This window comes from Capronia epimyces (assembly GCF_000585565.1).
Source record: "Capronia epimyces CBS 606.96 chromosome Unknown aczIQ-supercont1.10, whole genome shotgun sequence".
In the NCBI taxonomy this organism is placed as follows: Eukaryota; Fungi; Ascomycota; class Eurotiomycetes; order Chaetothyriales; family Herpotrichiellaceae; genus Capronia; species Capronia epimyces.
The window spans coordinates 1,210-21,373 of NW_006912913.1; the positions used below are offsets into that span (position 1 = coordinate 1,210).

Genomic DNA, 20,164 nt, shown 5'->3' on the forward strand with positions numbered 1-20,164 from the left:
GTGTGGTGTCTGCGGCAACGTCGGGCATAACTCCAGAACCTGTCAAGTAGTTATTACTTCGTCTGAGGAAGAGGAATCTGAGTAATTCCAAACAATTCAATGTATGGTGGTTAAGTATAGGCCGATTATGTTGAGGTGGTCGGGTTGGAGTGGCCAGCTCGCTTATCTGGCCAGCTCGCTTATCTGGCCAGCTCGCTTATCATCCACGTTAGTATATCCGCGTCGATAGAACTACGTATCGAGCGCGTTAAAGTAGAGATCTTCCGTAAGATAGTAGGTAGAAGGAGGAGAAGTAAAAGGTATAGGCGGAAAGCCTAGGAGTAGCGCGTTATCGCCGTCGCTATCGAATCTAGAGTCTATCTAATCGCCGAGATAGTCTATAAGCGCTTTATAGTTCTACTCTAGGTCGTCGGAATTACTACTAACGAGACCAATAGGAGAGGCGGGTTATTTTATAGCGAATAGGTCGATTTTAGCTATAAAAATAGCGTACGGAGTATATAATAGCCCTCTAACCTTAATTAATAGACTAGCCTTCTTTCGGTATACCTGCCTATTATTTATAAGAGCCTAATTAGGCATATCTACGAAATAAGCACCCCCTATAGATATAGAAGTGCTAATTAACTAATAAGGAGCCTCTCTCAATTAACCTTCCGCATGAAGTTTAGCGAAACACCCATGGGTGCGAAATAAACACCCATGGGTGCGAAATACTCATAGCCGATTGTACGGAAGACTTGTCATATTTCAACGGGGCCTGGGGCCTCGTCAGACTATATACTTAAGTGCCTAGTACGGAGTGTGTACGACGCGCCTCGTTAGCGCGTCGAAGCACCTTGACGTCTTTACAAGCCTTGGCAGAGCACCGAGGCACGTGCTGTCACACCTACGCTATGGCCTTGTCATACCACGCAGGCTAGGACTCTACACCGGTTTTAAACCTTGCACCAGAGATGATTCACGACGCATCACGAACTCAGGCCGAGCCCACGAGGATCTTACCATGGGAATAAAAGGGTGTTGGACTTGCAGAGGTATACACAACAGAGAGGATAAGCTGCTATACAAAGACAATATGCTGATTTCTGCTTAGAGCGCAAAGTTCGATGTGACTTGCACCGGCCGACTTGCGGCAACTGCACCAAGGCGCGTCGTGTCTGTCAAGGCTATGGCATCCAGCTATCCTGGCCTCGAGACGGCGATAGAAAAAGAGCCATGATCTCGCGTGATACACGCCGCGCAGTGAATCCTTATCTATCAAACATCAAGAGGTTTCTAAATTCATCTTCCTGGGACATATCGCTATCAGAGGAGCTAGAGAACAGAAGAATTCCTGGTGATACATCACCTCTGACACACTATCAAGCTACTTGATACTAACGACCGTTATCTACAGCTCGTTACCTTCGGACCATGAAAGTCTCTCGCCCGACTTATCTGTCGCCTACCGCCATAAACAGCGAAGAGGCGCATTTATTAGGGTTCTGTATGTAGGGTGAACTTCTCTAGATCTCATCATCCCACTGACCAAAACACCCCAGTCAACGAATCCAGATCACTAATACTAGGACCAACCGACGAGGAGGTTTTGGCACAATTTATCTTGAGAATTGCCTTCTCAGATCCATCCAATACGACCAATCCAGTCCTACAAGGCGTGTTTGCTCTCGCATCACTACAGCTTTACGGTAACATGACGAGCTTTCGCCACAAGCATCTTGTCATTACTTCAGTTAAAGAGTCAATCAACTGGCTCGACGAGAAGACGCTGCTTCAGAACTTGATTGCAACGATGCTTTTATATCATTATGAGGTATTATAACCCGGTCCGCATAGGCTCACCATGGTCGTCTAATCATCACAGCTCTCCCTCGAATCAAACTCTAAAGGGAGTTGGATACAATACCTATGCGCAGTAAAAAAGATCATCAACACGTCACCAGCATTCCAAAAGCTAGTTCGGCAAGAATATTCCGTGTTCCTTGATTGGATTTATTATCACGAGGTCCTCGCAGAGTTCACCGTCAGGCATTGGAAGGTGCCCTATGAAGGTTGCGGCTTTGCCCCAATGGCAAGATCACCCAGAGCCATCGAGGGAAGTGTTTCAAGGGTAAGGAGAAGCCTTTGTGGACTTTCTTTGGCATCATCTAATCCTGCGATAGGTAGAGGATAACGTCGGCTGTCCAACCGATGTGCTCGAGCTCGTCGTACATACATGTAGACGAGCTATAGTCGCGAAACCCTCCGAGACGAATTATGCGAATGCTGGAACGGAGCGCACGAAGGTGCTGGAACAGAATATTTCCAGGGAAGTGGGAGATTATGGCCCTGTTCACGTGACCCCGATTGACCGGAGTACTATGGTCTCCGATCTTCATCGACTCGCGTGCTTGATATATGTCAATCGGGTGGTTCATGATGTTTCAGGCACAGAGTTCCATCATAGACGACTTGTAAGAGAAGGAATATTGCTGATGACCAAAATGGCAACATGCCAGAACGCGTGGCCATTGTTTATTATCGCCTGCGAAGCAGTCAACGATGAGCAGCGCCTGGCTATCCTGGACGTTTTCGAACAAAGTCGGCAAGATCAAAGACGAAGATCAAGCCACATCCATCTTATTCAGCATATGGTTGAGGCTGTGTGGAACCAGCATGACCTCAATACGGAGAACAAAGTCAATTATCTAACAATCTTTGATACAGTTGTTGGTGGAGTTCCATTCATACCACCATTTGCCTGAGTTCAGGTCTTGGGCAACTATTCTGGAATTCTATCAAGATACTTGCATTCGGCTTCTAGACTAGAACCAATTGTTATTTCCACGATGTGTGACAAATTTTCCACTATCCGCTTCAGTCAAATTCTGAACCACCTGGAGTTGATCGGTGACTGATTCATCGACCGAAATCGGTCCGTCAACAGTTGGGTCGATTTTCCGAAATACGCTTAGCATGAATTTCCGTATCTCCGGGTCGCCAGTGACCGCTTTTGCTGTTGCAAGTCAGTCATGTGTGTCAACAAGATTCGCCTTGCGTATTGACTGACCAGCATCTGTGTTTACCCATCCTGGACTCAGAGACAGTGTCTTGATGCCTTCTGGGGCTAATTCAGAGGCAAACTTGGCCATAACAACGTTCATGCCAGCCTTGCTGGCAGAATATCCAACCACATTAGCAATGCCAGTGACACGAGTGAACTCGAGGTCTCCGCTCGGACTGGAAATGAATATGATCTTCTTCTCTTTGCCGTTGCGAACAAGATCGAGGAATGAGTTGATGACGTAGATGTTGCTGATAAGGTTTGCTTTGATCTGTGCGCGGTCAACTTTTGCTGTCATCGCTCTAATTGGCGCTGATTAGCTGAGAGATCATACATTCTCATTGATCTCCTTCTCCAGCGCTTCCTCCTTTCCATGACTACATTGTGTCAGCAATCTGAATTCTCAAGCGCACTAGGTCGTTCACTCACAAAGCAGTTGGGGGGAGCGCGCTGGTCTCTGGCCCTGCGGAGCCAGCGTTGAGTACCAAGACATCGAGCGAACCGGCCGTGGCTTTGGAAACTTCAGCGGCAGCCTGGGCCAATTTTGCCGGGTCGGAGATATCGGTCAGTACAATATGGATGTTTTTGCGCTTTGAAGCAAGCTCCTCAAGCGGACCGGCAGTTGATCGACTTCGAATAATAGCAAACACTTGGTTCTTCGGATCTAGAGACTTTTAAAGGCGCTGTCAGTGGCATGCCTTCACCGCACCTATGATGATCGCGATAAACTCACAAGGTTGTCAACGAAGCCAAGCTATAAATATATTTTTATTAGTATATCAGGATATGGTTGAGAGGCTGATGAAGAACATACACCAATGCCTCGCGTCGCGCCAGTGATAGCCCAGGACACCATTTTCAGTTTTGGTTGATATTAGGCAGCAATAAGTGACTAGTATGGAATAATGAAAAGGGATTATGATACATCAGCAGAAGGGGGATCTATCGCATCCTCTTATACCTATTGCGGGACCTACTATGATATGCTGTGGAAGGAGTATCTAGTGAACAATACTGTAATCACTAGAAACTATTTCCGAAGTAACATTAATAATTCATGTTGAAGGTGTGCGCTGACAACATCAACAGCGCATGGTGGTAGGATTATATAAAGTAAGGCAACTTTCTCCGACTCTAGCAAATATTGAAGGTGGAGGAAGCCGCGCCAGAAGTCTGCCAATCAAGTCTTGATCGCCACAGCACCTTAGCCGACCAACATCATCCTTGCTGTAAGGTGGCAAACTTAGTGCTCAAGGTGCGCCATCCTTGCAGATGGATTTCCTAGCTCTTTCATTCTCAAGCAAGACCTCCTTACACACAACCATGGCATCTACGAGTGACGTGCCCAAGCACTGCGCAGGCAGCTGAATCCATTTCCGTGGATTGATATCTTACACGACAAACCAGGGCGAGCTATATTAGACTCTGCGTTGTCACATGCGGATGGTAGAGCAACGTCATGAACTGAACAGGACTGCTCACGCCTCATTCGACCTCCAGAATGCATTCGGCGAGAATGTTCGACTCTGCCACCGAGGAATAAGAAACCTCGTTGTCATCACTGGGAATTATATTGTGTAGGGGACGAGCACGAGCACAACCATCTCCAACTAGATGAGAATGAGGTCATTCTCACAGAGCCAACTGTTCATGAGTACTGTGGTGGTTGTCATCGTTCTTGCCAACGAGACTGTCAACAGAAGGACACCCAACCGTAAAAGAGGCTAATCTTTAGAGCTATATCCCACATTCCCGCTCCTATTCTACCTACAACATGTAGCGGAACTCTGGGTTTCTATGACACAAAGACAACTTGTTCTCGACGCCATCAAGCCGGTCATCTCTCTTGCCCATGGATCTGACCTTGTTCTCATACAGGCAGTGAGCAATGCCTACCAGAGCGCATACGAAACAGAACAATTGCAGTCCGAGGTTGATAGAGTGACCTCTGTGAAACAGCGGCGAGTCGTCGGGGAGGTAAGTCCAGCTAAGATGAAGGTTAACCACCGAAGTGAATCAAGAACCATGGGTTACTCACGTGGACAAAACACCTCCTACACTTCCAATGCTCACCATGTATCCACTAGCCACGGCGGCCGTCGCCGGACTGCCGGCATCTGCGTCTGGTCAGAACATGTCCTCCCCTCCCCTCCCCTTCGGCTTCACAATACTGCATTGAGGGGGGCAAGACAAGACTCACTGTTGATTCCCCAACTTAACATTCCCGCACTGCCGGCAAAACAGCCGATTGCATTCAGGAAGACGGCTGCATATTTGGCATCGGGGTTGGACGAGAATCGGAGGATGGCAAACCCTGTGATGCTGGTGGGGAGAATGCCGGCGATGAAAACACCTCTCTGCTTGGCTCGGTCGCTGCAGTAGCCGAGGACGATGGTGAGCACACAGGCGACCAAATATGGGGGCACTGATTTCAGCTGAGCTTCGGTCGAGGTCCATCCAAACTCCTTGAGGATGGTGGGGATGAAAGCCCCCATTCCTTGCACGGCCGAGTTGGTGCAGAAGAAGCAGAGGGCGCACACATTGGTGTGGACGTTGAAAATGGCGAGCCTGACATGCCGCCAAGTGATGCGCTCCTTAGGGCTCTGGGGAGTATAAGACGTTATGATCAGCGCGGCACAAGGCATGCAATTGGACTGGACTGTTCCCGCTCACCATGTCGAGGTCCCGACGTAGCCGTTCAGCAGCTATGTAGCGCTGTCGGGGAGTCAGGAAGCGGTAGGTGCCAGGACTCTGAGCCATAAAGAACGGGGCGGCCATTGCAATGAGCATTGTGATCTGTCCATCGTCAGCCAAAGCCGGACCAGTAGGATCAGTGTGACTGACCAGACCCTCGAAAAAGAAAATGTTGCGCCATCTGATCCGCCGTCAGAGACACATTGACACAGTGACAGCCGCCAGCAGCCGTTGGAGGCTTGGTCGTACATACCTTTCGATCGGTACCGCGTTGGTGCCCCATTTCGGAACATGGCTGATCAGGAGGCTTAGCATGAGAGTTTGAGTCAAGTCTCAAGTCGGGCAAGACTTACGACAGGCCGGCGGCGAGCAAGCCCCCAAAGGAACTGGCCAGGGAGCTGGAAGAGATGAAGAAACTCATGCGGAAGAACAGTTCGTTCCTTTTGTACATGGAACTGAGGATCCATGCTACAGCTGGCATGGCTCCTCCTTCGAAAATTCCCAGGAAGGTTCGGGTGACGGCGAGACCGGCGTACGATTGGACGAAAGCGGTGCAGAGGGAGACCAGGCCGAAAGAGAAGACGAGGAACGGGACTGGCCAGGTCAGAACCTCCGCACAGAGCACAAGCCGAGGGTGGGTGACTTACGGTACCACTTAGGACCAACGTGTTTCAAAACAACATTGCTAGGAACCTCGACACTGCCGCAGGATCAAGATCAGCCTGGAGCCCTGCCAGAAGGAAGATAAGACAGCTGAGGACACGTACGCGAGGTAGAAGCAGAAGAATATACTGAGGACGATGTTGTATTGGTATCCGACAAGATGCAGCTCTTCGCCCATACCCTCGATACGAGCATTGCTGTCGGATGCCGATCAGTTCTGACGCCGTCCTGATGCTGGTAGCAGCAACTCACCCAATGTTCGAGCTATTGTCCCCATCAGCGCGTGAATAGTCGACCTCCAGGCATGTTAACTCACCGGTCAATGGCACAACACAAGTACAGCAATGTGATGAGTGGGGTGATGGTGAAGTCAAACTTCCTGCGCACCGCGGCCTCTTCTTCGGGAGTCCAGTCTCCGACGTAGTCAGCCGCGATGGTCGAGTATGCGCCCTCGCTGATGGGCTCTTCCTTGTCGGAGCCAGGCACTTCCTTGAGCGTGTCCTGCATCTTAGTGTCGGCGGTCATATCGTCGTCGGAGGTGAGGTGGCACAAACAAGCGGGCCTGGGACTAAGACTACGATAATACTACCGATGAGTCAAACTCGTGAGCAATAATAATACTACTACCATGAAGACGAGTCCCCAGCCGCCCTGCAGGGCGTCTTATAACTATTCATTTGGCTCTCGTCGCTTCAAATGTCTATCAATCAACATGTCTGGCCTGGCTGGTGGCGGGCCAATCAGAGCCTCTCGGGACGCTACCCGATCTCGCACCCCTATTGTGATAGGGAACATCGCCGGGACTGGGACAAAGCTTAGGCTAGACGCTTTGGACACGGTATGTACGCCTCTCTTCCTTATCTCGTGGGGTCAAAGCCCTCACATATCGCGACCGGGTTTATCCAAAGCAGCGCCATCATCGGCCCGCGTCTTCAGAACGAAGCCTGCCACATGGTCTCCTGATATACAGGGTACAGATACATCGGGGGGAGGACGGATCATGGCTAATCATATATTCACTGGCCAATGCAATGCCGGTGTCCTAGCTACACACTTTCCATGGCCATACTCTCTTCAGCCATCAGGGCAGTCTCGATCCAATGTCGGTCCATGTCGATGCCGATGGAATCCAGGACCTCTGTCCACAATTCCACATCATCGTCCAGATCTACGGGCCTGGAGCTATCTCGACTCCTGTTCTGCGCGCCCGGCGTAAGCAAATGGGTCGGTGACAGCTGAGATGATTGATCTGGAGGCAGTGGGTAAACTATTGGTTGCTGTTCTTGTAGGAGACTGTTGCTGCGGTCGCCACTCCCCTCCGGCCCGACCATTCTCGACTTGATGGTGTCTCTGATTTTGGTGAGGAGCGAGTGACATGCCCGAATGTATTTGTTGCCCCGACCGGCCATACCTTGCAGGACGAGCAGCGAAGTATTCATGGCCACGGCGTCCATTTCTTTGTATGGAAACGCAATGTTGACCATGACGAGGAGCAGCGCGGCCGAAAAGGCCTGTTCTCCGTCTATGAACCCGTAGGTGGCTATGGGCGAACAGTGAGAAGCCAGGGAGAGCGGGTGCGCCAACGGGGAATGCAACTCACCGACGAGATTGAACTTGGCAGCGTCTTTCAAGATGGAGGTGCTAGATCTCGCTGCTGCGATGGCCGCGTGGATGATGCTCACCATATTTGCCGGCAACCCATCCTCCCATCGCGCCGTGGTCGGCCGCTGAGTTTGTCTCTGCACGGCATACAGCAACAGCGGTCGGGCCGTCATGTTGATACACTGATAGTAGTACAGGTACAGCGAAACCCCCTCCCGGTTCACCTCTTTTTCCCAATCGGCAGGCTGGAGGCGCAGTTCGTCGGGGATTTGGCGATACCAGTCGGACAGGCTGTTCATGATGTTCTGCACCGATGCCGCCAGACTGGTCCCGGACTTTTGTTTCCGCCGGTAGATTTCTTCTCCAATCCGACCCAGAATCCTCGATAGCCGAGTGTAACATGCGAGGATGGCCGGCAGCCGAGGATGCTCCCCCTCGGTCGGGCTGGGGAGTGAGACGTCAATGTCGTCGTCTTGGATAGAAATAGGATGGCCTGATGTCACGCAAAGCAGCCTCTCCAAGCTGTAGGTCGACCACCAGACTCGGCGCCGTCGCTCGCGTTCAAAGGCACCAATATTTTGGTCCAAGACCTCCTGGTGCAGACCGAGGGAAACGGCCATGCGCAGCGCGAGGCCGAGGTAGAGGTAGGCCGCATCCCTTCGATTCAAAGCCTGCATGTAGTACCCGACATAACTCAGAACCTCGACGAACAGGATGGAACTATCCTCGTGCACGTCGGGCAGGAATTTCAAGGCGTGTTTGAAGTAGGCAAAGCCGGGAGGGCCGTCGTTTCCCGTCCACTGATTGACCGAGTACATCTGGCCCAGGGCAAAAACCAGGAGCACCTGGCAGTAGATGAGGCAGTCATCCTTGTCGCTCAGAATCGGTAGCCGCGAATACACGTGCTTCAGCCGGACGTTGAAGTCGTCCTCGCTCAGGAAGGAGAAGATGGTGCCAATGTAGGCGTGCTGCGCAAGGTATAGATGCCTGGCAAACTCGTATGGCGGTAACTGAGGGAGCTGGCCGTCCACGACAGTGCGTCGTAGCCATGAGGCATCGTCGTAATGCGGATACATATGCCATGCCAGCGTCTCCGTGGTCGGGTTCAGTCTGTTGGCAATGTATGTGGACGAGGAGTTGCCCATGTAATCTGCAAACATACGCAGTCAGCACCACCAGACACACACAATGCGACGGCATTGTTGCATACAATACTGTCCCTGGCGGCCGGCAACCCAGTTGTCGGTGCCGGTGAAAGCGACAATGTCGACATCTTTGGCGATGTTGTCGGGAGGATTAGGATTAGGATTAGGATTGGCAACCGGCTCTCGACTTTGAGCAGCCACAGCTTTTCTGGCCTGGGCTTGCAGGTTATGGAGATATCTACGGCCCTGTCAGCACAGCCGGCCTCGCCATCCCCGCCATCCCCATCAGGTCGCGCGGTACGTACCTTTCAGGCACAGTGACCCTCTTCTCCGAGTCAGAATAGATGCAGGGCTGCTTTGCATCGACACACGCCGCACAAGGATCGGGAAATGTGCCCGCACATTTTGTTTTCCTGCCTCGGCATCGATCGCAGCTGTGTGCTCGCCCCCTAGAAGTCAGTGACAGTACCACTCGGAAAGTCGGGAGAAGGGCAACGGGAACGGGGGCTCATACGCGACCGACGAGCGCTTGAGGGCGTCGTTGGAGGGACGGCGCTTTCGGGGAAACACCATGGATGGCATGCTTTGCCGGCTTCGTTCTCGACTCTCGACGAGCCCGAGATTTGGGAGACAAGATAACGAAGCTGATGGTTTATGTACCGGGCCGATGGCTCAGGCAATGTCGGGGCCCACAGGCCGATACGGGTCCAGCGTCAGCTTGATCATGTGGAGCCTGGTTATCTACAGTATCTAGTATCCGTACAGCATCTACATACTATCGATCATCTATCGATCAACAGGACCTGTTACGTGAGAGCCAGACCTGTCCACTCCCGACTGCATTCGGCGTGCTCCTGGACCGCATTGCCAATGCTCCCCTTGTGCCAGGAGAATGGTGTGGCCGGCGCCTCCTATTCCTATTTAACCAAGGCTCCAGAATACTACGAGAGACGAGACAGCAACCAGCAACCTTGGCCCGAATCAATCCAATCGCCTTCAGATGCAGGTCGTCGCCGCTCTGCTTCTCCTTGTAGGAGCATTGGGCCTTCTCGCCAGATTCGTCCGGTCCTATCTTCATCTGGCTTCAATTCCTGGCCCATTTCTCGCCCGGTTCTCTGACCTTTGGCGCTTTCGTGCTCAGAATTCCCCGGGGTACTCGGCCAAACTGGTCCAACTTCACCAGAAATACGGGTATCTTGTGCGGATAGGGCCAAATCACATCAGCATCAGCGATCCGGATGCCGTGCCCGTCGTGTATAGCACCAAACCGGTCTGGGTCAAGGTAAGGGAACCACGTCCTGTCCTCGGACCCAGAGCATATCGGCTGACCTGACCACCACAGGCGTCGTCGTATAACGCCGCCGCACCCGTCAGTCAAGGACGCGCCGTGCCCAGCATCATCGCCATGAGTGAAATCCAGCACTCGGCAGTGCGCAGATCGGTCGGCAGTGCCTTCACCACGAACTCACTCCTCGATTACGAGGCGTCGATCGAAGCGTCGGGCAAGGACCTACTCACATGTCTGGCAGAGCAGCCAACCACAGACATCTCACAGCAACTGCAGCTGTTTGCCATCGACGTCTTGATGCGCATGGCCTTCAGCGAGTCGCTGGGGTTCATGCAAAAAGGAGGCGATGTCGAAGGCCTTCTCGCCGCCATCATTGCCCGCTTCGATCACTGGGGCCACTGGGCAGCCATGCCGGGCCCCGACTACTTCTTTTTCAAGGCACCATGGACCTCCCTGTTCAGGAAGCAAGCTGACAGCCCGCTGGCCCGGGTGAGCCTGGCAAAGCTCAAGGCCCGACCCGCCTCCAAGAGTGTGCTGGATCTGGAGAAGAAGGATCTGCTGCAGAAATTTCTCGATGGACAGGCCAAGCACCCGGATCTCTTGCCTCAGGATTCCGTTCTCGGTATCATCATGTCGACCATCGGGGCGGGAGCCGACACCACGGCGGGGACCCTGACCTATACGTTCTACCTGCTTTGCAAGCATCCGGTCGCTCGGGACAGCCTGGAAAAGGAGCTCGAGCAGGCCGTGGACAACGGGATCATGTCGAACCCGCCCCTGTGGCACGACGTGCACCGACTGCCCTATCTCGACGCCGTGCTCAAGGAGTCGATGCGGTTGTTTCCCATTGCGGCCTGGGGCTTGGACCGCGTCGTGCCCCCTGGAGGCGCCACCATCGCCGGTAAATACATTCCGGCAGGGACAGTGGTCGGCTGCCAGATCGACGCGGTCCATTTGGACAAGGAGGTCTATGGTCACGATGCCGCCAAATTCCGACCAGAACGGTGGCTGGAGGCATCTGAGGAGCAGAGGCGACGCATGGACCGCGCCTTCATCGCCTTCAGTGCCGGCAAGCGGATTTGTATGGGCATCCACATAGCCTGGCTGGAGTTGAAGAAGGTCGTGCCGCTTATCATGCTGCATTTTCGTGTAAGTCTCTCGCCCGTCATTTGGCCGCCTCATCCGCATCCGTCCAGCTGACCCTGACCGCCAATGTTGGTTGCAGATGGACCTTCTCAATCCCGACCAAGCCCTGGAGGATGAAATCCGCGTCAGCGCGGTCAAGTATCCTCCTCCCATCTGGATGCGTCTTCACAAGAAGTAGATGGCGTCTTGTGGTAGAGACAGTGCTTTACATGGCACACCTCGATCGGACTTCATGCAGAAGTCGAATCTAGTTCACCATTTCATTTCTCGCCTTCTTAATGCCTCTGCAGTGGACTAGTAAAATCTATATATTTGCTCCTCAGCAAAATTGACACCAATAGTTCTAAGCATGGGCATTCCCTGCCCAAGTCCTTTCAGCATACAATGGTAGTGATATCTTCTCAGTCAAAGGCACTGCCTGGACTCTTTTGCCAGAGAACAAGGAGCGTCTCAATCAATCCTACGAAGTTGGTAGGTTGATCTCAAGATCATTTTCTGTGCTACCTGGGAAACCATACAAGGCATCTCTCAGTGGATGCCATTCACGCCATTCACCTTCACCTTAACTTTGTCTTCCTTCCTCCCCCATCCACCTCCGCCAGGGGTCATGATGACCACCCGATCTCCTGTCTTCATTGGGACACTGCCTTTGCCACCCATGTTCACCACCCTCTTCTGACCTGTCCACTCATCTTTCGTCAACCATAAATTCAACCCAGTCGCACCCGACTCACCGCCTTCCAAGCCGTACGGCCGGTGCACTCTTCTCTCAGATAGAATGGAGCATTGGACTGGTGTCAAGAACTCAATCTCTCGGAGCGCCCCATCTCCACCGCAATGAAGGCCCTGTCCGCCTGACCCTGTTCTCAGCTCAAACTTGCGGAGTATGCAGGGATATCTCTTCTCAAGGATCTCCGGGTCTGTGATGCGTGTATTGGTCATATGTGTATGGACACCACTCTCGCCCTCCCAGGTGCGACCAGCGCCGGCACCACCGGCAATCGTCTCGTAGTAGCCAAAACCCCGTACGGTCTCGCCGCTGATAGGGTCCTTGATCTCGTCGATGCCAAAGGTCAGGTTGTTAAGACAGCCTTGGGATGCTGCGCAGGCATGCAGTGCCCGGAGAACGACGTCCGTCACTCTTTGGCTGGTGGTCACGTTTCCACCCACCACGGCCGCCACTCGGGTAGGGCTTAAAATACTCGGGCTCGGAATCTTGACTTGGACGGCAGCCAGGCACCCTTGATTCAGGGGAACGTCTGCTTTGATCATACACCTAAGGGCGTAGATGATTGCCGAGTGCGTAATGGCTTCGGGGGCATTGATGTTACCATTGACCTCAGGCCCCGTGCCAGTAAAGTCAAAGACGGCTGATCCATCCTCCTCAATGGTGATCTTCAGTTTGATCGGCGTACCATCGTCCATAAAGTCGAGCGCTTCCAGGGGCGCGCCTCTGTATTGGTGGTATAAACCTTTCAACAAATTTCGGACCGCCAGCTCCGCCGTCGACTGGATGGCGTACATGTACATCTGCACCAAGTCCAGCCCGTACTCCTCGATCAGGGCCCGGATCAGCGTAATGCCTCGAGCGTTCGCCGCTATCTGCGCCTTCAGATCGGACAAATTGTCGCTAATGTTCCGGCTACCAGAACAACCGGGGAACCTAGCCGGAAGATCCAGGAAGAGCTCGCGCATACGCGCCTCGTTAAAGACGCCATTTTCCACAACCTTTTCGGACTCGATGGCGGTGCCCTCTTGCCACAACTCAGTGGAGTTAGGGGGCATGGATCCCGGAAGAATACCGCCAATGTCGGCGTGGTGTCCTCGTGAGGCGACGTAAAAGATGATCTCGTCCGTGCCGGGATTGAAAACCGGCGTAATGACCGTCACATCGGGGAGATGGGTGCCCCCGGAGATAGGATGATTGGACACCAGCACGTCGCCGTCTTTAAGGTTACCCAACCAGCGCCGATGCTGAAAGCGGACGGCGAATTGCATAGACCCGAGATGGACTGGAACATGAGGAGCATTGGCCACCAGACCGCCATCGGGCGAGAACAAGGCGCAGGAGAAGTCGAGCCGTTCCTTGATGTTGGTGGATACGGCTGTCTTTTGGAGGGTGCGGCCCATTTGCTCGGCCACAGACATAAAGCGGTGACCAAATATCGTGAGTCGAATCGGATCTACCAAACGTCCGGCAGCATTGACTTCGATATGACGTGGAATAGACGCCAGGTCAATCAGAACGCACGTCTGAAGCACATTGGCGGTGGCGTTTGGGGCAACCACTATTGTTTGGGTATTGTCAATGATGATCGCCGGCCCGTGAACTTGGACATCAGTTCCTAGCTCGTGGAGGAGGTAGACCGGGGTTTGCATGAAACCATGTTGGGCGTCAAAATAGACGTCGGTGTGCCGTACGGGTTTTCCAACAGGCTTGAGTTTGGCCTCCTTCAATTGCTGCAGTGGACTCTTTTCCACAACCGATTTCGAAGACGCAATTGCTCGCACGCGGATGTCGTCCACTAGGATTGGACGCTCAAAGCTGAAGTTGAACTCGCGGCGGTGCCGCGCGACGAAAGCCGAGGCGAAGTCACTGTCATCCGGCTTCAATATCATCAGACTTGTATCCGATCCTTCGTACCTCATGTTGAGAAAAAGCTCGTGTCTGATGTGCTCCTTGGTGAACTTCTGCTCGAAGAGCTGCTCAGAAGCCCGATCAACCAGGGCCTGGAATTTTTGGGCGATCAGATCTCGAGAAGTGATGTATTCTGCGGCCATCGGTTCTTGTGTCTCGTGCACCACTTCAGCAAGTGCCAGACCATATGCGGACAGGATAGACGAATACTTGTGGACAATGATGCGCGAAATCCCCAACGAAGCGGCCACGTTACAGGCGTGTTGGCCTCCTGCACCCCCGAAGCAGGCCAGATGATGCGATGAGGTATCGTAACCGCGGGCTTCCGTCAGATTTCTGATGGGGCGTGTCATGGACTCGTCGGCGACCTTGAGGAATCCTAGCGCAATCTCCTCGGGCGAAAACTTTCTGGCACTTTGCTGAGCATTGATCTCTTCCGTAAGCTGTTGGAACTTTGTCCTGGTGATTTCTTGATCAAGAGGTTGATCTTCTGACGGGCCGAATATTTTGGGAAAGTAATCTGGAAGCAAGCGACCTAGCAAAAGGTTCGCGTCGGTCACCGTCAATGGACCTCCCTTTCTGTAACAGGCCGGGCCAGGGTGGGCAGAGGCAGACTCTGGCCCGACCAAGAACAGACCATTCCGCCACGACAGAATAGAACCCCCTCCTGCCGCCACGGTGTTGATGTCCAGTTGCGGTGCCTGGATACTGACACCCGAAATGTTGGACGAAAAGGTGTGTTCCAGGTGACCGTCGAAACGAGAAACGTCCGTCGAGGTTCCTCCCATGTCGAAACCGATGATCGGCACCCGGGCCTCCGGGTCCCAGCTGGTAGCGGCATAGCCAACCACACCCGCTGCAGGGCCGGACAGGATCGCTTTAAGCCCACTGAACTTGCGAAAGTCGACGAGACCTCCGTCGGATTGCATGAACTCGACTCGACACCCATGCTCACCTGCCAGACCTCCGTGGAAGTTGGCAGATATCGAATCGACATAAGATTTAATCACCGGGGTAAGATAGGCATCCGCAGTGGCCGACATACCTCGCGGGACGACTTTGATCATTGGTTGTAAGACGGACGATAGAGCGACCGACAAGCCCAAGGTAGTGGCGATCTCTCCAATCCGGATCTCGTGCTCCGGACAGGCGAATGAGTTGACGAGGGCGACCGCTACTGACTGGAATCCCAGATCTTTGAGCCGCTGCAGATCGGCGGTAACCTGAGGCACGTCCAGTTCTTCAATGACGTGGAATCTTTCTCCTGTCACAGCCGTGACCGATCTGTAGGGCGACAGTGCATCTGGCGAGGATCTGGGGTGCGACGGAATGATGCGCTCATTCACCTCCACCACGGTCTCAAAGAGCACATCGGGCCTCCTCGCTGACAGGTCGAAAATGTCCGGTCGAGCTTGATTGCCGATCCGCAACAGGTCTCTGAAGCCTTTCGTGGTCAACAACGCCGATTTGGTTCCCTTGCGCTCAAGCAATGCATTCGTGGCCACAGTGGTTCCCATACGTAGACAGCCTATGCTGTCTAGGCTGAGCGGAGCCCCTCGGGGACTGGGTCGGCCAGTTGCTTCGAGCACTCTGCGCACGCCCTCTGTGGGAGCATCTTGATAGTTGCCAGGATCAACAGACAATAACTTGAGGACAATGTCAGGCTTCCCAGGCACGATAGCGTGGACATCGGTGAAAGTGCCTCCTCTGTCGATGGATATCCTGATCTTGTTCTCCATGGCGGGTATCTTACGGCGCTTGTCTTTCTGTCGTTGCAAGGGCCCGACCAAGTTTAAATATTGGAAGGCAGGTAATCTTTACGCAAAGGTTCTCTCGCCGTGAATTTCAACTTGTACTTCCTCATCGCGACTGTTGTTTCTTTGAGCAATCTTCAAGATCCTGGTGGGACTTGATCGGGAGCCCCAGTCCGCCACGGGTCACGTGTCGGGATCGATTGACCGAGCCGAGTCGGGATGGAAGACATGATGGGTTCGCAGGGCGGCGAGGTCTCCGACTCGACAATCATGTATCCGGGAAGGCAGATAGAACTCGATCCTAGACCGGAATGAAAGACTCTTGGTTGGAGGGGCTGAACGTCGCTCCCTATCTACCCGACAATAGGTTGTCGAGGATAGGTTCTGCTGCCAGTGTCATGAAGCCGGACATTGCCTGCTAGCGTTACTGTAGATATCGAGGACGGTCTTTCTTCGGCCTCCAAATAGAGGCATCAAGATAGTTTGTCGCCTTCTCAGCTTCCGTCACGCAACAGGACAAAGAGGGTTCGAATTGGGAGAGATTGAAGTCCGCCGTGTCCGCATTAGCATTACCGCCTGTGGTCGGTGGCAGCAGGGGTGTGCCAAGGCTTAGGAGGCTTGTGAAGATTTCGACGTGCTTCGATGCACCTCGTACTCATCTCCCCAGACCTGATTTTAGAGTGACAAGATCTCTGTGAAATTACAGCGAAGGTGAGATCTAGGTAGGTAGTTGTGCAAGAGTGACTACACATGACAGGTGCTACTGCCATGCGACCATAAACGCTCCACCGTACACGTATCGTTCACGTGCTATCCGGGTACGCGCCTGCTAAGTTGGTGGGCACCTCTTTCGTGGGATCATTGCCTATTGTATCTATGCAATTCCTCCTGAGGTACTTCGTCTGTACGCTCTGTTTCCCCCCATGATCTATTACAGGGGTATATAGCTGTCTCATTATTACCGCTGCTACCATGGCTACTAACTGTCCCATGTATCGGTGTCCATCTCGGCGAGAATCAGGCGCCGTGATGCATCTTCTGCCACCCATTTCCCAATCCTTTCAACCGTGTCGCCGACCAGCTTAGAATATGTCTCTCCAATATTGAACAGAGACGTGTGCGCGACCACTTCGTCAATGCCTTCCATGTGCACTCGGATCCATGTGTGATCCCGCTCACCTGTCTGGCGGTTCCTGGTCGGGAGCGCACAGAACTTGCGGTCTTTGGGTTTCTTTTGGGTATCGGCTTTGTCTGTGTTTTCTTCATCGTTCATGGGTTCATCATCCTTCTTGGCGCTCATCTGAGTAGGGTGTTCGAGTTGATCCGTCTGCAGGTGAGTTGAGCCTCGTTCCTCATGTATGTCTTCTGTTTCCTGTTGAACCGATATATCCTTGTCTGTGACCCCATCCTGAAATACCTTGTCAATACCCAGATCTTCCATGCTAAGCGTTCTGAGAGTACCCGTGTCATCACACAACTCAGGGCTAGGTAAAGGAGGCTGACGCGCCATCTCACTGCTGGTACCCAGGCCTTCACCATGTTTCGTCTCAGCGCCCGGCGGAGGTGTGTTTTCCCCGGTAGAAGGCAGCATAGACACATTGGGAGGGCCATGATCCACCTTGAGGTCTGCGACATCTCTGGTGAGGTCCTGGATGTTTCGATGTTCTTCAAGCGACAGTTGAGGACTCGAATCTGTAGCCCCAAGGCTGCTGTGTGTATGGCCCACGGAAGATGTCTCCTCTGTGGCTGCAACCTCCAAGATGTCTGGTGGCTTTTCTTTGACCGGTCCTGTGCTTGCAGAATAGTAGTTTACAAACCTCACCCGCTTCAAGAGGCGGCCATTTGGCGCCCGACGTTTCATGGTCTCTTCCACATCCTCCAAGGCGCGAATGGCGCGGTAGCGCTTTATCAATCCCGGATAATCGGCAAGACAGCCACCGAATTCGAGATGGGAGGAGACGTAACTTCGAGTTGCCTTTGCCAACTCTCCAGCATGCTTGTTCCAGAAGTACCAGGCCTTCTGTAGCTTGCCCTTCCTGTTAGCCAAGTGGACATCGTTCTGATAAGAGGGGTTGTAAGTGGCATCTTGTGGCGCAGAAAACAGGTCTAGGTTCAGAGAAGCACCGGGCACCGCAGATTCTTTGATTTGAGGAGGAGTTCGAAACAAGCTGGCAATGCCCGTTCCGATGACGCCAGGGTGCATACCAAGAAATGGCGTGTCGAATGCAATGAGGCCTAAGATCTGGTGCTGGAAAAGGTGGCTTCCTGGATCGTTCGAGGGAATCAAAACCACTTCGGCTGCGAGGATCCCACCGAGACTGTGCCCGACGAGAATGATATCAGTCGAGTCCGATTCGTGCGCAGCAAGCCTGATTAGGTCAGTCGAACAATGATCAAGTCACAAGCCACCTCAGACAGACCAATTGCTGAGAGCATTCCTGGCGACGGCGATGTTCTCGCGAGACCTGTACCGCGGATAGATTTTGGTGTAGACGACATGAGTCGGTGCCAATGCAGGAGTCAACAGACCGTGAACATGCGCGGGGAAGCTTTTGAAGCTGGTTTCGTCGCCGAGGAATCCATGGATGTAGACAATGAGCAACGTCCGCCGCTCATCACTGGCCGACTTGACAGGTCCGAGCGACTGGGTAGAAGAAGACCGTGGGTCGTGAAAGCCGGCGAGATAGGGAGATTCGCCTGATGACTGAGAGTTGGGAGATAAATATGAGGATTGGTCTTTATCGCTACGACTGCGAAAGTTGGACGTCGCCCTTGGGGGGAGCGGCGGCGGCGGCGGCTTTGCTGCCATAATGGCAGCGCAGGCGAAGGGGGACGGGCATCAGATGCAACTGTTGAACTTGAAGTTGTCCCAATCCTTTGCCGACAACAAAACCAGCTTATCAAGAATACGGAGTACTACGTATTCTCAATGTCGGTGAAATGGCAGCCTAAACCTGCTTCGGCGTCCCGCCCCCGATCGGGTAGCACAGCCGCGCGAGATCCCTCGCCGCTTTCACAACGCCTATATATGTCGGGCACCTGCCCGTCTGCCGCGTTCCTACTTGTCTTTACTTATTTTTCGTGACTATTACACGACACGGTATCCGTCCAAACCTCGATTCCGATCCCTTTCTTCTACACCCCCTTCCTAGTCTACCTCGTTATCCAATAGCGAAAATCCCGCAAGCATGGCGTCACGTCGATCCTAGGTTCCTCCGTCCCTCTCAGGTCCGCCAACCGGGACTCGTTACAGGTAAACAGCCAGCCCTCGAATCGTTTCAGTTCCCCTAAATTTACCTTCTAGAACGAGTCTGTGCGTCGAGCCAGCCTTAGGCACATTCCTTTTCGGACGCGAGTAAGTTTAGCCCGAGCGACGTAGCTTGAAATCGCCTCTCGGAATTCCTTCACTCCCCCTATTGTTAAGAGTCGAGAAGCAAATACTTCTATATCAAGTTACTCACCATTAGAATACCTAGAATCCCATGCGCTTCAGCCGCTTGGGAACATCCCGGTGGTATGAGTCCCTAGATACGATACCGACTGCTGCGGCCGGCCCGGCAGGGGGTTTTCAGAATTCCGTGATGGCCTCTAGCCTCCTCCCCACTTAAGCCCTGAGGGACGTCCGCGCAGAATTCGCAGCTTCAAGACCGCTAGTCCGAGTCCTCCCAACTACGAGCCAATATCTGGCGCAGCGGTACGATAAACCAGCTGAGACGACCAGCCGGTCTGATACCATATTACTATCGCGTGTTGGCGCAAGGTCTATGCTCTTTAATCCAATTGCAGAAATGCCTTATGGGGTGACCTGCAAGCGGTTGAGGCAGTCACTCTATACCCCCGTCGACTGCACTCGACGGTGAGTCCAAGGTTGATGATTTTGGCGTCGAGTAGGCTGCCAAGCCCTGTTTCTGCCTCGCCGGAAGCTGACACGGCGTCTCAAACTGGATGTGGAAGGAAGAACGAGAGGGAGAGCGAGAAGGGAGGGCTGAGGTGAGAGAAACAGTTGAAGCTATGAATTACGTACAAGTGTGATGATGATGGATAAAACCATCTAAGGGAGAAGGGCAGATGCTTATACCCTTCTACCTACAGTGACCTTCTCGTGACCACCCCGTGATGCTGTATAGAGGGCATTAACATCCGCTCCCTTGTCGAGGAGTGTCTGCACCACCTTCTCGTGACCACGCC

At 53.1% G+C, this 20,164-nt stretch overlaps 6 protein-coding genes across 6 annotated transcripts; 1 reads left to right on the forward strand and 5 right to left on the reverse strand.

Moving 5' to 3' along the window:
• Positions 1 to 2,807: 2,807 nt before the first annotated feature.
• Positions 2,808 to 3,344, reverse strand: A1O3_09539 (uncharacterized protein; the record flags this gene model as incomplete). The annotated part of the gene is made up of 2 exons (XM_007739633.1): positions 2,808 to 2,998; positions 3,053 to 3,344. 2 exons carry the CDS (start codon positions 3,342 to 3,344, stop codon positions 2,808 to 2,810), a joined length of 483 nt encoding a protein of 160 aa, XP_007737823.1.
• Positions 3,345 to 4,813: 1,469 nt separating this feature from the next.
• On the reverse strand, positions 4,814 to 6,928 carry A1O3_09540 (uncharacterized protein; the record flags this gene model as incomplete). Its single annotated transcript, XM_007739634.1, has 10 exons — positions 4,814 to 5,033; positions 5,085 to 5,163; positions 5,247 to 5,649; positions 5,720 to 5,842; positions 5,891 to 5,921; positions 5,994 to 6,035; positions 6,094 to 6,334; positions 6,388 to 6,440; positions 6,508 to 6,600; positions 6,720 to 6,928. The coding sequence occupies 10 exons, from the start codon at positions 6,926 to 6,928 to the stop codon at positions 4,814 to 4,816; spliced, it is 1,494 nt and encodes a 497-aa protein (XP_007737824.1).
• Positions 6,929 to 7,449: 521 nt separating this feature from the next.
• A1O3_09541 (uncharacterized protein) lies at positions 7,450 to 9,723 on the reverse strand (the record flags this gene model as incomplete). Its single annotated transcript, XM_007739635.1, has 5 exons — positions 7,450 to 7,943; positions 8,004 to 9,155; positions 9,216 to 9,388; positions 9,456 to 9,599; positions 9,665 to 9,723. The coding sequence occupies 5 exons, from the start codon at positions 9,721 to 9,723 to the stop codon at positions 7,450 to 7,452; spliced, it is 2,022 nt and encodes a 673-aa protein (XP_007737825.1).
• A 427-nt stretch (positions 9,724 to 10,150) lies between these two features.
• On the forward strand, positions 10,151 to 11,762 carry A1O3_09542 (uncharacterized protein; the record flags this gene model as incomplete). The annotated part of the gene is made up of 3 exons (XM_007739636.1): positions 10,151 to 10,432; positions 10,493 to 11,587; positions 11,664 to 11,762. 3 exons carry the CDS (start codon positions 10,151 to 10,153, stop codon positions 11,760 to 11,762), a joined length of 1,476 nt encoding a protein of 491 aa, XP_007737826.1.
• Positions 11,763 to 12,112: 350 nt separating this feature from the next.
• On the reverse strand, positions 12,113 to 15,961 carry A1O3_09543 (5-oxoprolinase (ATP-hydrolyzing); the record flags this gene model as incomplete). Its single annotated transcript, XM_007739637.1, has 1 exon — positions 12,113 to 15,961. The coding sequence occupies one exon, from the start codon at positions 15,959 to 15,961 to the stop codon at positions 12,113 to 12,115; it is 3,849 nt and encodes a 1,282-aa protein (XP_007737827.1).
• Positions 15,962 to 16,955: 994 nt separating this feature from the next.
• Positions 16,956 to 18,785, reverse strand: A1O3_09544 (uncharacterized protein; the record flags this gene model as incomplete). The annotated part of the gene is made up of 2 exons (XM_007739638.1): positions 16,956 to 18,345; positions 18,397 to 18,785. The coding sequence occupies 2 exons, from the start codon at positions 18,783 to 18,785 to the stop codon at positions 16,956 to 16,958; spliced, it is 1,779 nt and encodes a 592-aa protein (XP_007737828.1).
• Positions 18,786 to 20,164: the final 1,379 nt, after the last annotated feature.